This window comes from Pseudorca crassidens, chromosome 5, assembly GCF_039906515.1.
Source record: "Pseudorca crassidens isolate mPseCra1 chromosome 5, mPseCra1.hap1, whole genome shotgun sequence".
Lineage (NCBI taxonomy): Eukaryota > Metazoa > Chordata > Mammalia > Artiodactyla > Delphinidae > Pseudorca > Pseudorca crassidens.
Genome location: NC_090300.1, coordinates 71,552,737 through 71,568,411, shown reverse-complemented (window position 1 = coordinate 71,568,411; position 15,675 = coordinate 71,552,737). Strand labels below are relative to the sequence as shown.

The window sequence follows — 15,675 nt, the reverse complement described above, 5'->3', positions numbered from 1 at the left end:
TGTTAAAATACAGATTGCTGGGTCACAACTCCAGGTATTTTTTTGATTCAGTAGGGCTCAGATTGGGCCTGAGAGTCAGCATTTCTACCTTGTTCTTGGGTGCTGCTATTACTGTGATCTCAGGATTATACCTGGAGAACTACGAGGCTAGAGCAGTGCTTCTCAAATTTAGTGTCCATGAATCCCCTTGAGTTCTTGTTAAGAACATTTAGTAGGACTGATGCAGGGCCCCAGATTCTGTAATATTCCATGTACTTCACTTTGAGTAGTGAGGGTTTAGTAGGTGGACAGAAACTTGTAAGGAAATACGCACAGAAGACATTATGAAATAAACAGTAATTAAGACAAACCTTGAAGAAGGGATGGGGTTTTTGCAGGGGGCCTGTGAGAGTATGCAGACAGAACAGGTTCAGGGCAGGCTGGGGGTGTGAGAGAGGGAAAGGGACAATAGATTTTGATCAGAAATGGAAGTGTGAGGTGGTATGATTTGGGACTGGAATAACTTCCAGTAATGAGGAAGTCCAGGACATGGTTATATGGGTCAGTAACTGGAACAGAGCAGAAATGGGAGCTCCTTGAGTTAAGGAAGCCAAGGAAATGTGAGACTACATTATAGGAAGGACATCAAAAGGATACTGAAGTTCCCAAAGAGTTGGCAGAAGTAAAGAAGAAAATGGAGCCAAGTTACCGAGGAGAAGCTCCTAAAGTCAGTGCATTGTCATGAAGTTCAGTAAATCACTTTGATGGAAGAGGTTTCAGAAGACATGAAATTAATGAGTGATGGTGGGTAAACAATGATCTGAAAACAGCAGTGTTGAACGTGAAATATGTTAGGTCCATCCCTTGGCCCTCTGAATAAAAAGACTTTGCTTCTACTGAAGAACAATGGGTAATATGGGTATTTGCAGAGAAAGAACAGCTTTCAGTTGAGACGAGCTAGCAGAGGAGTACAAGGAACAAAAGGTCAAGGTGGTGGCAAGTCAAAATACCACACTGGAAAAAATGTCACATGGGTAGTGGAAATGGGAAAAAAGGCTGAATTAATTTGGATAGAGTTGAGAGAATGTGGAAGAGGATTCTATTTATGTCACCAAATTTCATAACAGAAATTAGGGAATGAGGGATTTGTGAATTATTAACAGCAATGGGGGAGCAAAAGTAGTGATTCAAAATAAACAACAACAGTTAGAAAACAATTAAACTAAGGACAAAAGTCATCCCTACATAGAATCTACTGAGAGTTAATTAAGGTATGACCATAAAAAAATAATGTTATAGAAATCAAGATCCTACTCATCTCCACCAGTGTCCAGCTATTTTAACCTGGGCAGATTACACAGCCTCTCTGTGCCTCAATGTCTTCATCTGTAGAATAAGGATAAGAGCTATCGCCTATACAACACTTACTATGTGCCAGTTGCTGTCTTTAAGTCCTTTGTACAACTAACTCATTTAATTCTCAAAGCCACTCACTCAGGTAGGTGGTCTATCAATCATGCATGAGAAAACAAACACAGAGATTAAGTTAGGAGATCTAACAACTGGCAGAGAATTTGAACCAAGGCACCCTGGTCACAAAAACCAGTCTCTTAAACATTATACTACTGTCTCTTGGTTAGTAATAGATAATACTAGTAAATACCTCTTAAAGTGATTTGAGAATTAAATGTGTAAAGTGCCTAGAACAGTTTCTGACACATAATAAGAATTCAAAAAATACTAGATATTTAGTGGCTTATGTCTCATCCTCATTTTCTAAAAATACAGGATCAGAAGTTGAGATCCTAGAAAATTAGTAATCGTGGTTTCTGTAGTTATCCTAGTTAATAATAAAAAAGTGCTAATTAAAACCATATGTCATCTACTAAATTAGCAAAATTTAAAAATAATATCTAAAACTGGAACTCTTAGGCAAAATTTATTGGCATACCCTTTTAATGAACAATGTTTTCCAGAAACTTGAAAAAGTATATACACTTTTATTTGCTAACCCTCTTACTTCTTAGCTGGCAGCATATTCTGGGGAAAACAGAAAAGACTTTAGATCAGGTCGTCCTGGTTTCAAATTCTGACTCAGGTAAAAATGAAAATACAAAGAGTTCCTTCCACATACTAGTTAAGTCATCTTGGTTCAGCTAGTCATTTCTCTGAGCATCATTTTCTCATCTGCAAACTGGGCATATTACATAGCTAAGAAAAAACAGATTACATGAGATAACAAGGGTAAATTACAGAGCAATTTGTATAGATTGAACATGTATTAGTTGCTTTCCTTAAATATTTGGTTCATGAAATGAACCCAAGAAAATAACTCAAAAAAAGTGGCTATATACTATTTTTAACTTATAATAACCAATCTAAATATTCAATAAGGGAAATAAATGTATTAATTTGCATTGATATGATGAAATCCTTATGCAGTTATCATAAATACAAAATATATGACAAATGGAAAGGTCTTATGTAATTTATGTAATAGAATATTGAAATTATTTTATGATTACAATTTATATATAAAAATTATGGAGCCAGAAGATGACATGGAAAACAACTGTTTTACTAGATTTGTTTTTTTGGCTTCTACTATTGTTGAGAACACGTCATTTCTCTAATAATTTTTGATATCATTAATATCAAGTCACAAATGCTTTTATCTGAATATTTCATCTGAGAATGAATATTTCATCTAAAGTGCTCTGACATTTATGTTTCGACCTGAGCTTCAAAGATCTTTCTTTAACTTGCACTTAATTCATATGGTGCTAGAAGATCTGATATAGCAAAAACCAGTACTTAAAAACTTTGAATTTTTAAACTTCTTATCATATATTCATTTAATAAATATTTACTGAACATTATTGAATAATTTTGTAGTTTCCAATAAGCTTGGACTATTTAAGCCTTTGTCATTTCCTTTTTTCTATTCCTCCTTGTCACCCCAACAAACAATATCTATCAGTTTATTTAAATATTTGCTAACTTACAAAACTCCTTTAAAATCTGCTTAGCAACTCAGATAAACTAGATAGCAATACTAAGACGTATTTTTAAATAAAATCCAGAAGTTATATATTTTGTCAGTTCTTAATTTTTGATATGTGGCTGTCATAATTTCTCTCACAAAATGCCCCAATTTTACTTTTGCAGAGCAAAGCTTGAACTAGTTTTTAAAAAACTGTTTTGTGACATTTTTAGCTTTTTCAGGAATATTCTATATTCCCAAGAAGCAAAGATACACAGAGCTTCTATGAAAGACAGAAGGAAGAAAGGGGGGAGAAAAGTAGACAGGGAAAATATTCAAGATTTAGAGGTAAAACTGTATATACATTTTATGTAGGAAGATAAGGTGGGTCCTCAGATGTCAGATAGAAGGGCAAGTAGTGCTTTCATAGACAAGCCTTTCACTCAGTGAAGACATGATTCAACATAAGAATCTATAAAGTGTGCCACGTTCACACCAGTGCTAATGTGAAGAGAAGTCATCCAGTGAGATCTCTTCACTAAGCTTGAAATATTCATTAAAACCACATCAGCCTCTACAGGATACTAAAAAATAGCTTATGCAGGTGCATAGATATATCACATTAGATTGAGATGCTGACTTTTGATTGCTCATAATTTAGTTGGAAAATCCTGTCAAGAAGAAAGTTTTCCATTCATTGCCTGAGATAAAAGTGTTCACAAGAAAAATAAAATGGAAACATACATCTTATTAGCACTTTTTACTTAGGGGAGGTTGCAATGAAAAAAGTTGGAAGAAAGTGAGTTTTCCCACGGAAATCTTCAATAAATTATTTAGGTAGTTAAGAAGTAAATGACACTACTAAGTTCAAGCACAGAAATGGAAACACTGAGTCAGAAAAGGAAAAGAAAAGCTAATGCTGAATTTCAAATAAAATATCTAAAGCCTGATATTTTTAAGGAAGCTCTAAAAATTGACCACCTTAATGAAATGTCAGGATATGACTGGGGGATAAGTTAAATACAATCAACATGGGGGATAAGTTAAATACAATCAACAATCTTAAGACATGACACACTTAACTTTAGAGGCAAAAGTCTCTATTGCAGTGTTACCCCTATCATAAATTTGTACGTATTCTATTATTTATTTCAATCTATATCACCATCTGTAAAAAAAGCTTACATTAAAAATCTACTCTAGGGCTTCGCTGGTGGCGCAGTGGTTGAGAGTCCACCTGCCAACGCAGGAGACACGGGTTCAAGCCCTGGTCCGGGAAGATGCCATATGCCGCCGAGCAACTAAGCCCGTGTGCCACAACTACTGAGCCTGTGCTCTAGAGCCCGCGAGCCACAACTACTGAGCCCGCATGCCACAACTACTGAAGTCCGTGCGCCTAGGGCCTATGCTCTTCAGCAAGAGAAGCCACCGCAATGAGAAGCCCGTGAACTGCAACGAAGAGTAGCCCCCACTCGCCACAACTAGAGAAAGCCCGTGTGCAGCAATGAAGACCCAATGCAGCCGAAAGTATATAAATTTTTTTAAAAAATCTACTCTAGGTAACCATGTGGCTGATTAAATTATCACACTAGCTTCCAATTTCGTACTTCTTTTTCTTTTTAAATTTATATATTTATTTATTTTTGACTGTGTTGGGTCTTCATTGTTGTGTGCGGGCTTTCTCTAGTTGTGGCGAGCGGGGGGCTACTCTTCGTTGCTGTGCGCAGGCTTCTCATTGTGGTGGCTTCTCCTGTTGCGGAGCATGGGTTCCAGGCATGCGGGCACCAGTAGTTGTGGCTCACGGGCTCAGCAGCCGTGGCTAGCGGGCTCCAGCGTGCAGCCTCAGCAGCTGTGGCACGCAAGCCTAGCTGCTCCGTGGCATGTGGGATCCTCCCGGACCAGGGCTTGAATCCGTGTCCCCTGCATTGGCAGGCGGACTCCCAGTCAATGTGCCACCAAGGAAGTCCCCAATTTTGTACTTCTTGACTCAAAATGCTTTATCAGTCCTATTATTATAATGCTGGTATTGTCCTCAATTATGAGACAGCTGCACGAGTTCATGGAAAGTGCGAATGGGTGCTGTTCAACTTGAGAAATTAAGTTTGCTCATTTGAAACAAAAGAAAAAGATGCGAGAAGTTTAAAAGTGGCAAGGAGATTTTCAGCCCTCATAATTCTTCTTCTAAGCTTAATTATTTCACTCTGAACTTGAAAGAGTCTAATTCATAATAAAAAGAGTCAAATGTAAGTGAAGATTGGAAGGCAAACGATAAGAATAGAGTGACAACTCTCTCCGTCTAAATTATCCCCCAAATATTATGGCTTAAGGTAAAACAGAAATGTTAATAACTGTCATTTCCCAAAACCTGACAAACCAAAAAGTACACACCACCCCATGTCCATGTCTCATCCTATTTTAAATGGAACAAAGTGACTTTCAGAGGCTGGGAAGTGCATAATTACATAGGCTGGAGTCTTTGGACTTTGATCATAATTATAGTGCTTTATCCATCCATCACTTGTTGCTTGAGGAGTATTCCTTGGTGAGTTCTTTAAAGGAGATAGAAACCCTGTCAGGACAAATTTGAGCTACAAAACAGCTAATCAAAAACTTGGCTCTCTTGACTTGAAACAGATTGAAAATTGCCACTTTAATCTCACAATCCACTTGGCTTTTAAGTAAAGTGAGAACATGAAGTCTGTCTTTGGAAAGGCATGTGGTCTCTGCTGTTCATACCACTGGGGGTACCTTTTTACGAGCTTCAACTGGGACATTGGGTCCAAGTTTGTCTCACTCTCTCAAAATTGGGTGTGCATACAAACCAATCATCTGGTGTGCTTGATAAAAATGCTGCTTTTGCATTCCTTGCCCTCACCCTCAATTTCTCAGAGGGAGGCATCAGTGTAATTTAAACCTAAAATTAACTGGGAAACTTATACCACCAGAAGGCCTGCAGCTGTTTTTTCCCAGGAGTGGTCTGAGACGTTCATGAATCAAAATTGTTTGTTTTTGTTAACAATGCAATTCCGAAGCTCCACCTGGACTTACCAAGTCATAGTCTCAGGGTATCGATGTAACAGCTCTCTGAATTCCTGACAGCATCAGAAGTGAACGTGTATACTACTATATTTTCCTGAATCTGAATTTGGGCATCACAGTTTCAGTTACCTCCTAAGAGTCAAATGTATTTCACTATGAAGCATTTTGAGAAACCTTAACAGATGCTACTAACCAAAGTCACCCTTCAAACTTGCTGCCTTCAGAGGGGTGCTTTGTACTTGCAGTCCCCAGCCTGCACGGCCAGGGACTTCTACCCTTCCTTGCACCTCACTGTAGTATTTCTTCTTTTTTTTTTTTTAACATCTTTATTGGAGTATAATTGCTTTACAATGGTGTGTTAGTTTCTGCTTTATAACAAAGCGAATCAGTTATACATATACATATATCCCCATATCTCTTCCCTCTTGCGTCCCCCTCCCACCCTCCCTATCCCACCCCTCTAGGTGGTCACAAAGCACCTAGCTGATCTCCCTGTGCTATGCAGCTGCTTCCCACTAGCTATCTAGTTTACATTTGGTAGTGTATATATGTCCATGCCACTCTCTCACGTTGTCTCAGCTTACCCTTCCCCCTCCCCGTGTCCTCAAGTGCATTCTATAGTAGGACTGCATCTTTATTCCCGTCTTGCCTCTAGGTCCTGCATGACCATTTTTTTTTTTGATTCCATATATATGTTTTAGCATATGATATTTGTTTCTCTCTTTCTGACTTACTTCACTCTGTATGACAGACTCTAGGTCCATCCACTTCACTACAAATTACTCAGTTTCATTTCTTTTTATGGCTAAGTAATATTCCATTGTATATATGTGTCACATCTTCTTTATCCATTCATCTGTCGATGGACACTTAGGTTGCTTCCATGTCCTGGCTCTTGTAAATAGACTTGCAATGAACATCGTGGTACATGACTCTTTTTGAATTATGGTTTTCTCAGGGTATATGCCCAGTAGTGGGATTACTGGGTCATATGGTGCTTCTATTTTTAGTTTTTTAAGGAACCTCCATCATGTTCTCCACAGTGGCTGTATCAATTTACATTCCCACCAACAGTGCAAGAGGGTTCCTTTTTCTCCACACCCTCTCCAGCATTTATTGTTTGTAGACTTTTTGATGATGGCCATTCTGACCGGTGTGAGGAGATATCTCATTGTAGTTTTTGTTTGTTTGTTTGTTTGTTCTTTTGCGGTACGCAGGCCTCTCACTGTTGTGGCCTCTCCCGTTGCAGAGCACACGCTCCGGATGCACAGGCTCAGCGGCCATGGCTCACAGGCCCAGCCACTCCACAGCATGTGGGATCTTCCCGGACTGGGGCACGAACCCACGTCCCCTGCACTGGCAGGTGGATTCCCAACCACTGTGCCACCAGGGAAGCCTCCTCATTGTAGTTTTGATTTGCATTTTTCTAATAATTATTTTTCTTTAACATCTTTATTGGAGTATAATTGCAGGTGTATTCCCAACCACTGTGCCACCAGGGAAGTCCCCTCATTGTAGTTTTGATTTGCATTTTTCTAATAATTATTATTTCTAATAATTATTTTTCTAATAATTAATGTGTTTGTTGGCAATCTATACCTAGGAATAAGCTAAGGAGACAAAAGACCTGTATGCAGAAAATTATAAGACACTGATGAAAGAAGTTAAAGATGATACAAATAGATGGAGAGATATACCATGTTCTTGGATTGGAAGGATCAACATTGCGAAAATGACTCTACTACCCAAAGCAATCTACAGATTCAATGCAATCCCTATCAAACTACCACTGGCATTTTTCACAGAACTAGAACAAAAAATTTCACAGTGTGTATGGAAACACAAAAGACCCCGAATAGCCAAAGCCATCTTGAGAAAGAAAAAGGGAGCTGGAGGAATCAGGCTCCCTGACTTCAGACCATACTACAAAGCTACAGTAATCAAGAAAGTATGGTACTGGCACAAAAACAGAAATATAGATCAATGGAACAGGATAGAAAGCCCAGAGATAAACCCACGCACATATGGTCACCTTATCTTTGATAAAGGAGGCAAGAATGTACAATGGAGAAAAGACAGCCTCTTTAATAAGTGGTGCTGGGAAAACTGGACAGCTACATGTAAAAGAATGAAATTAGAACACTCTCTAACACCACACACAAAAATAAACTCAAAATGGATTAAAGACCTAAATGTAAGGCCAGACACTATCAAACTCTTAGAGGAAAACATAGACAGAACACTCTATGACATAAATTATAGCAAGATCCTTTTTGACCCACTTCCTAGAGAAATGAAAATAAAAACAAAAATAAACAAATGGGACCTAATGAAACTTAAAAGCTTTTGCACAGCAAAGGAAACCATAAACAAGATGAAAAGACAACCCTCAGAATGGGAGAAAATATTTGCAAATGAAGCTACTGACAAAGGATTAATCTCCAAAATTTACAAACAGCTGGTGCAGCTCCATATCAAAAAAAACAAACAACCCAATCCAAAAATGTGCAGAAGACCTAAATAGACATTTCACTGTAGTATTTCTATGTGTGAAGTTCTTCTTTGGATTCCCTAAGGTCTAGGATGGTATCTTACTCATACCTTCTATCTTCCCCACTCAGCACCAAGAAAATAAATAAGCTCCTGGAATACTTTAGTTAAACAAACAAATCAAAACAAAGTTTTAGTTTCCATACCTACAATTTGAGGATAAAAATCCGTTACGTGGTGAATTCATTTCCTATTGCTGCTGTAACGAGTTACCACAAACTTGTGGCTTAGACCAACCCAGATGTATCATCTCACAGTTCTATAGGTTGGAAGCCTGATACAGATCTCACCGGGCTGAAATCAAGGTGTTGGCAGGACTGTGTTCCTCCTGGTGGCTGTAAAGGAAAATGTGCTTCCTTGCCTTTTCCACCTTCGAGAGACAGCCAGCCTTCCTTGGATCCTGATTCTCTTCTATGTTCAAAATCTGTTGAATCTTTTCTCACCTCACATCACTTTTATTCTTTCTCTACCTCCCACTTCCACTTGAGGACTCTTGCGATTACATTGGGCTCCACATGGACAGTCCAAGATAATCTACCTATTTTAAGGTTGGGTGATTAGCAGCTTTAATTCCATCTGCAACCTAATACCCCTTTGCTGTGTAAGTTAACATATTCACAGGTTTTGAGCATTAGGACGTGGCTATCTCTGGAGGCCATTATTTTGCTTACCATACCTGCCACAGTGGATCAGCTACGTAATGTGTTGAATAGCACTTTGTTAATCATAAAGTTCTATACAGATCTAATAAAATGTTATGTTCTATGGTAGAAATAGCACTGAACAGGGAAGAGACTTGAATTCTAGACTTGGTTCTGCTACTATTTTTGTGTGTGTGATTTTGGGCTAATCACTTAACCTCTCTAAGGTTTTAGATTTCTCAATTCTAAAGCAGAAGAATTGGGACAAGTCAAGATCATGTCAAGACTCATAATCATCTTTGTGCTTAATTGAAAGATGATATAGAGCAAAATGGAACTTCAGGTTTGCCTCCATGAGGACACAATTGTCGCTGGGAAGGAATCTCCAGTTCACTGTTGTGCCATACCCACAAGAGTAGAGCTGAGCAATACCCTAAGGGGATGCATTTCAGACTCTGGTTGGGTTAATATTTAATTCTCAATGTCTTAGTTGTGAACAGTTGGCCAGAAGTTGTTATCCCTACTTATCTCATGAAGAAACTTTGATTTAGATAGCTTAAGTGATTTTATGAAGGTCACATAATCAATGAGTGGTGGAGTTAAGACTATTGGATAATAGTCTTTTGACAAGTCCTATGTGCCCTCAGCTGACACACTTCCCTGCCTCTCTGCCATTTAAATGCACTCACAGCTCAGGGGCAGCATACAGAATTATAATACGTCATACTTTTGGCTAACTACAGTGGGTCATGAAGGTCTTTTGACATGTATTCTTGTGGAAATTATAAGGGTTGGAGGCAGATTTTTCTTGACTACAACTGGTGGCTACATTAGTCCCTGCTGATAAACTGTACCTTTGTATTTCTTTATGAACCAGCTCTTCCTGTCCTCTGCCTTGCTTCATTTCAAGTACTGACATAACAACCTACACAGACTGCAGCATGTCAGCTCATTCCTTTCAGTCAGACAAAGAAACTTAGTGATTCTGGAGCTAGCTAAAATTAATGGATTAGCCTTATTAAAAACTGGCCTGCTCACTGAAATGGATGGATACATCCTTAATTGGCATCAGCAATTATATTATTAAATGTTATATCAATTTTTGAAGTTTCCGTGTGCACATAAACAACACTATGGGCACATTTTTCATGTGTTTTTCTACTGGGTATGACCTTGGGAGGAAAAAGAGCATTTGAAAAAAAAGCAGTTGGAGATAGTTTAATAAAGGAACTATTGATCAAGGGAGAAGAGATATGGTATGGCTTTTTGGAGTTAGCAGTGGCTAGAAATGCTCGAAGGAAGCACCACTCCTATGCTCGAAGGAAAAGGAGAGAGCAGTTACTCAAACTCAAGACGTCCGGAACTGTGGTTGAGAGCCCCTACAGGACCTGCAGCCTTTAGTAGAAAACGTAGCAGAACAGCAGGGAAACATATACCCCAAATTCACTCTCCTCCTGCCCTTCGATCTCCTACTAGAGGTGCCCACTGGTTGAACCCAAGAGGAAACCAGAGGAGAAAGGAACTGTCAATGCAATCTTCATAAGTCAGCTTCCTGGGATTCAGAACAAGAAGGATGTAGGGTGGATGTGGAGAAGCAAGTGGAAGACACTCAACACAGGACTACATCTGTCTTTATGCGATTGCATTTGACAAACAAAATGATCCATTGTAAGTTCGCTGTCACCCACTCCCCTCCTCCTCCTTTTGGGATATATTTAGAAAATACAGTTAATAAAGTTGACCTTTAAGCTAGTAAAGCATAAAATTCACAATCAATATGTAATTTACACAGGAAATACTTCTTACTCATCCATACAGTACTTTAACAGTTCAAGCTTCTTTTGAGTAGAGGGTGACTGAAAAAAATAACTCAAAATCATTTTACAAGTGGTTCCAATAGTAATATGTTTTACTTTCTCTTATTTTTAGTCCTCAGCTATCACAGTGTTTCAAAATTTAATCTGGATTCCATTTTATCATTTTAGCTGGTTTATTTTCAAAATGATATCTGGAGGAATTTAATCTGTCTTTTAGAATTACTTGGTTAAAGAGATTTATGTTAAAAACTAGGTGGCAATTCTAAAAACTAAAGGGTGCAAGAAGACCCAAATTATAACCCAAACCATAAATTAACAAAAGTTTAACTTGTAAAATGCTAAATTTTAGATTCATTTTGAATATTTACTAATAAAAAGTAAACAGAACTCACTGTATATGGTTTTAATTTATAAGGAAACTGTATCTTACCCTTTGGCTCTTATTGATTTTGCATAATTTCATCTATTTTTGTTAAAATTAAGTTAGCAATAAAATGACAAAACTTGTGATTTGTCCACCTTCTCTTCTTCTTGTAATGGTCAATAGCATCAAAGGGGAAATCTAAGCTCTATAGCTTAAGTACTGTTTTGATTTTCAGAAAAGTTTTTGTAAAGACTAGAGTAAATTAGCATCCACATCAGAGCACAACTAAATACATAATGTGTCAATATGTTCAGGTGCAAAGGAAAAAGTAACAGAGGGTGAAATCTCAATTTTAACTGAGAGAATGACTACCATCATACTTTGAAATGTATATTAAAATTGGCTTTTGAGGAATGGCATTAACATTTAGCAATAAATGATAATAACAGCTCTCATTTATTCTATTTTCTGATAAAAAGAAATTTATGCATTAAGGTAGCTTAGAGTTAAAAATAACAAGAAATCCTGTTCTTTCCTTTTTTGAAAATTCTCTTTTATAATTTCTTTCTAAAGACAAGGTCAGGAAAAAGACAAATTTAACTATGTAGATGACTATGATTATGGAATGATTAAATTTGGTCTTACTTAAAATAGATTTTGTAAACTGAGAACTGCAAGGGTTGTCTGCTTAGAAAAAACAGCTCAAACTCATTCACTCCTTAGGTATCAAAGAGAATATTGTTTGATTCTTGCTTCGACAATATATATTATTATAGATTTCTTATAGTGATATCCCACTTATTCATTCATTCATTCACTAAGTAGTCTAGAAATATCTGACAAAGCAGTTAAAATATATGAGGCAAATATATGTTATTAAATATATAAGTACTATAAAGTTAAATAAATAAGCATTACAGCTATATCTTACTCATTTTTGTATTTCCAGTGCCTTGCACAGAGTAGATGCTCGGCAGCAAATATTTTTCTTTCGTTTACTTGCGGATTAAGTTTTTATTACAAATGGAAAGTACATAATCTTGCCTAAAACAATTTACTTGGCAAATAAATATTCCCTGACCACCCTGCAACACCATCTCACAGCTCCCCAACATGCCCCCCCCTCCCCCAAAGTGACACTCACCATGATTAAAGTTCAGGGATTCAGCAACATTTAAAATACTTTTAAAGTACTATTATTATTTTAAATTTTACAATCTGACAAAAACTGAGGTGATATTTGCTCCATGAATTAGCCGGTTTCCAGGACACTCCGAAAAGCAATTTCCTCATGTATCTATATTTACAGGCTTCCCTCATCAATCACTAGAAATACCTCTGGACAGAGGTGTACATGATTGACATGTGGGTTGCTAGTCAATAGAAAAAAACTTCTGCCAGAGCTGAGATAGATCCATGTACCTACTTTAAAAAAGATGCCATCAAGGGAAGCGTTATACAGCAAATGTTTCACCACAATTACCCTCTTAGAAATAGTATTTCAAAGATTTTATTGAAGTAGGAAATTTTGAGGCTGGAAAAAATTTCGAGAACTAGAAAATCTTTAGTGTTTTGCTTTTTATCCACCCACTCCCCAACACCAATGAAATCTTATGTAAGAACGTGAACTCCAGAGCCATTCATTTTTGCTACTATTGTTCAGGGCACACAGCAAGGCAGGAATCAAATCACCATTCACATTTCCCGTTTCAACCTGGAGGACCACAAACTTGCTTCCTCTCTCTCTTTCCTTTTTCTTCCTTTCTTTTCTTACTCTGTCAACCATTCCATTTACATTTCTCTCTTACTTTTCCTCTTCTGCTGTCTCACACAGCCCACCAAAAATCTCCCAGGAAAAGAAGCTACGTCTACATAGTCCACATTCATGTTTACAAGGTAACAAATCTTATTAATGAAAAAAGATCACACAGTTTCCTTAACTGCCTGAGCAATGTGACCGTGAGTCCTGGCCAGAGAGCCCACTGGACTGCTGGGATGAGGCTCTAATAGGCACCATGGTGAATGACAAGTTAACCCCTTTGGAACCACACCATTTTCAGCAATCAGAGGACCTCCCTCATTAGTCTCAGAAAGTAAAGTATGAAATTCCAACATCAAATCTCATACTGTTAAATTAACAACATCACACTGCTACATACGACTTGAATATCTCCCATAACTTTATGACTGGAAAAACACTGTTCAGATTTCATTTACCAGTTTAAAAATAGCAAACTCTAATTTGAAACACACACACACACACACACACATCGTGCATGCTCACTAATATTCCCTCTTAGTGCTAGGCAAACGTTCCTTCCTATAAACAGAAATAAAATTGAGTATAATTGTTAAGTTTTAAAAGTCAGATTTGTCAAAAGATGCTGTTTGTTATGAAACAAATCAAGAAGAAAATATGCCACAGAGCCAAAATGACAAGCCACAATCTGTTTGGTATAACAATGGCTATTTATCTGTTTTTAAGGTATAAATCAAAATTATTCTGTGTTTCTTTTGACTTGAAGATCACCCACAGACTATTCTATTCCTGTCCAATGAAATGTCTTCTTCTTGGGTTGGTGAGTGCTGATCCAGACAAATAACAGATTTTAAACATCTTAAAATGGTGTGACCATTTTTTAAGAAACCATGGGAAGATGGTCTACAAACTTTGTTACTTTGTACATCCAGATAGGAACTAAAAAAGAAAACCAGAAGAGATGCCCACAGACCACTTTAAGTCCACAGAAAGTGCAAAATAATATCACTGTGCTCATAAACAAAGAGAGGCTGCTCTTTGTACACAGCAGAAACACTCATCATACACAAGGCACTCCAATTAAGTTTTGATAGAAGTTACGTCACGTTTAAACTCACCGCTGGATGTAAGGGTCGGGACAGTACTGTAGGGTGGCACACCGTGAAGTTTCAAAATTCATTTCCTTCAACTCTCTTTGATATCAACAAATGGAGAACAGTATTATAACATATACACATATACCTGTGTATACATAGATATAAAGCCAGAAGGCTAAAAGCAATAGGGTCAAATGCTATCAGACATAGAAGTGTAGACACTTCCCCCCTTCACACACATTTGCAAAGAGGCGGAGCGTTTCTTGATTTGAGCCAATGAGATTCATCAAGGGACTAAAACATCAGAAACAGTCGAATCTTACCAGCTGGGCATCCTCTCTAAAGTTGTTCTTCCCCCTCTACCACGGCTTTAGAGTCCTTGTCGTATAGTGGCCACACTTGTTGGCAACTTGGAGTCACCTCTGAACTTCTGGTCTCTCTGGTGATTGGATGCTGGCATGAATGGCATCAGAGTTTAATTTCAGCAGCCTGGACTTTCACAACAGAACAAGAGCTAATGAGTGTCCACCCTGCTCCAGCTAATTAATGTTTCCTTGTCTCTGCATACTGATTTGATTTGAGGGCTTCTGTAACTGCTTCTAGAACTAAATATTTCACAGAGCTGCTTAGGAAGTTGTTTTGTTTTTTTTCTTCATCTCCACCTCCACCCCCCCCTTCCCCCCACCCTTCATTCTCCCTTTCAGCCAACCGCCTGTTGTGGTCACAATCTCAAATAGCAAAGACAGGGAAATTCCTTGATTATATTTAACCTAGAACTCACTCTTCGTCTCAACTAAAAGAGATACCCATTCACATCCCCTTAGCTTTGCTTTCCCTAATTAAAAAATAATAATAACCTTTACTGAGTTTTTCAAATATCCTACCTCAAACACACACACATAATTTTCTTAAAGTAATATTAAAATGGAAAATAATGCACTATTTTCAACTATTTTAAAGCTCACAAAATTATTTCAAATTGCCTGTTACTGAAAACATTCGAGTTCTTTCCATCTCTCTCAGTCTCTCCCACTCTCTTATTTATGTCATTGTTTTTGCTGGTTTTGGTTTTGCTTTGGCTCGAGCTACTTTGGAGTAAAACCGTTAACTTGTTCATATATCCAAAAATTAATATAATATCAAAAAATCTACATACAGAATAATTCGCTTCCTTTCTGAATACAGGCTGTAAACCTATCATGGTTTTGTGGATTTGGATATTGAATGAAATATGTTTCAGAAGCTAAATTAAAATAGACTCCAACAGAAAAAAAAAAAAAAAACACAACAGCGTGCCCAAGTGTCACTAACATGGCAAGTTCATAACCTCGCTTTCACCCCCAACCATAGGTTACCTGTAAATTGGTGACATCAGAAGTTATCAAAGTTGTAAGATAATCTAAGGTCATTTCCAGAGCGATTTGACATCTCCTTTTGAGAAATTTT

The 15,675-nt window shown here is 37.6% G+C and overlaps 1 protein-coding gene across 3 annotated transcripts in view; it reads right to left on the bottom strand.

Annotated features, from left to right (window-relative positions):
- TP63 (tumor protein p63) overlaps positions 1–14,711 on the bottom strand; it is a 270,557-nt gene extending 255,846 nt beyond the window's left edge. For 2 of the 3 annotated variants that reach the window (XM_067738402.1, XM_067738404.1), the window contains exon 1: positions 14,251–14,444. In XM_067738402.1, coding sequence (XP_067594503.1) covers positions 14,251–14,312 — 62 coding nt within the window. In that variant the 5' untranslated portion in view covers positions 14,313–14,444. Of the gene's footprint in view, positions 1–14,250; positions 14,445–14,552 lie in introns of those variants that run through there. The other variant, XM_067738400.1, reaches the window with a different exon arrangement.
- Between the last annotated feature and the right edge of the window lie 964 nt (positions 14,712–15,675).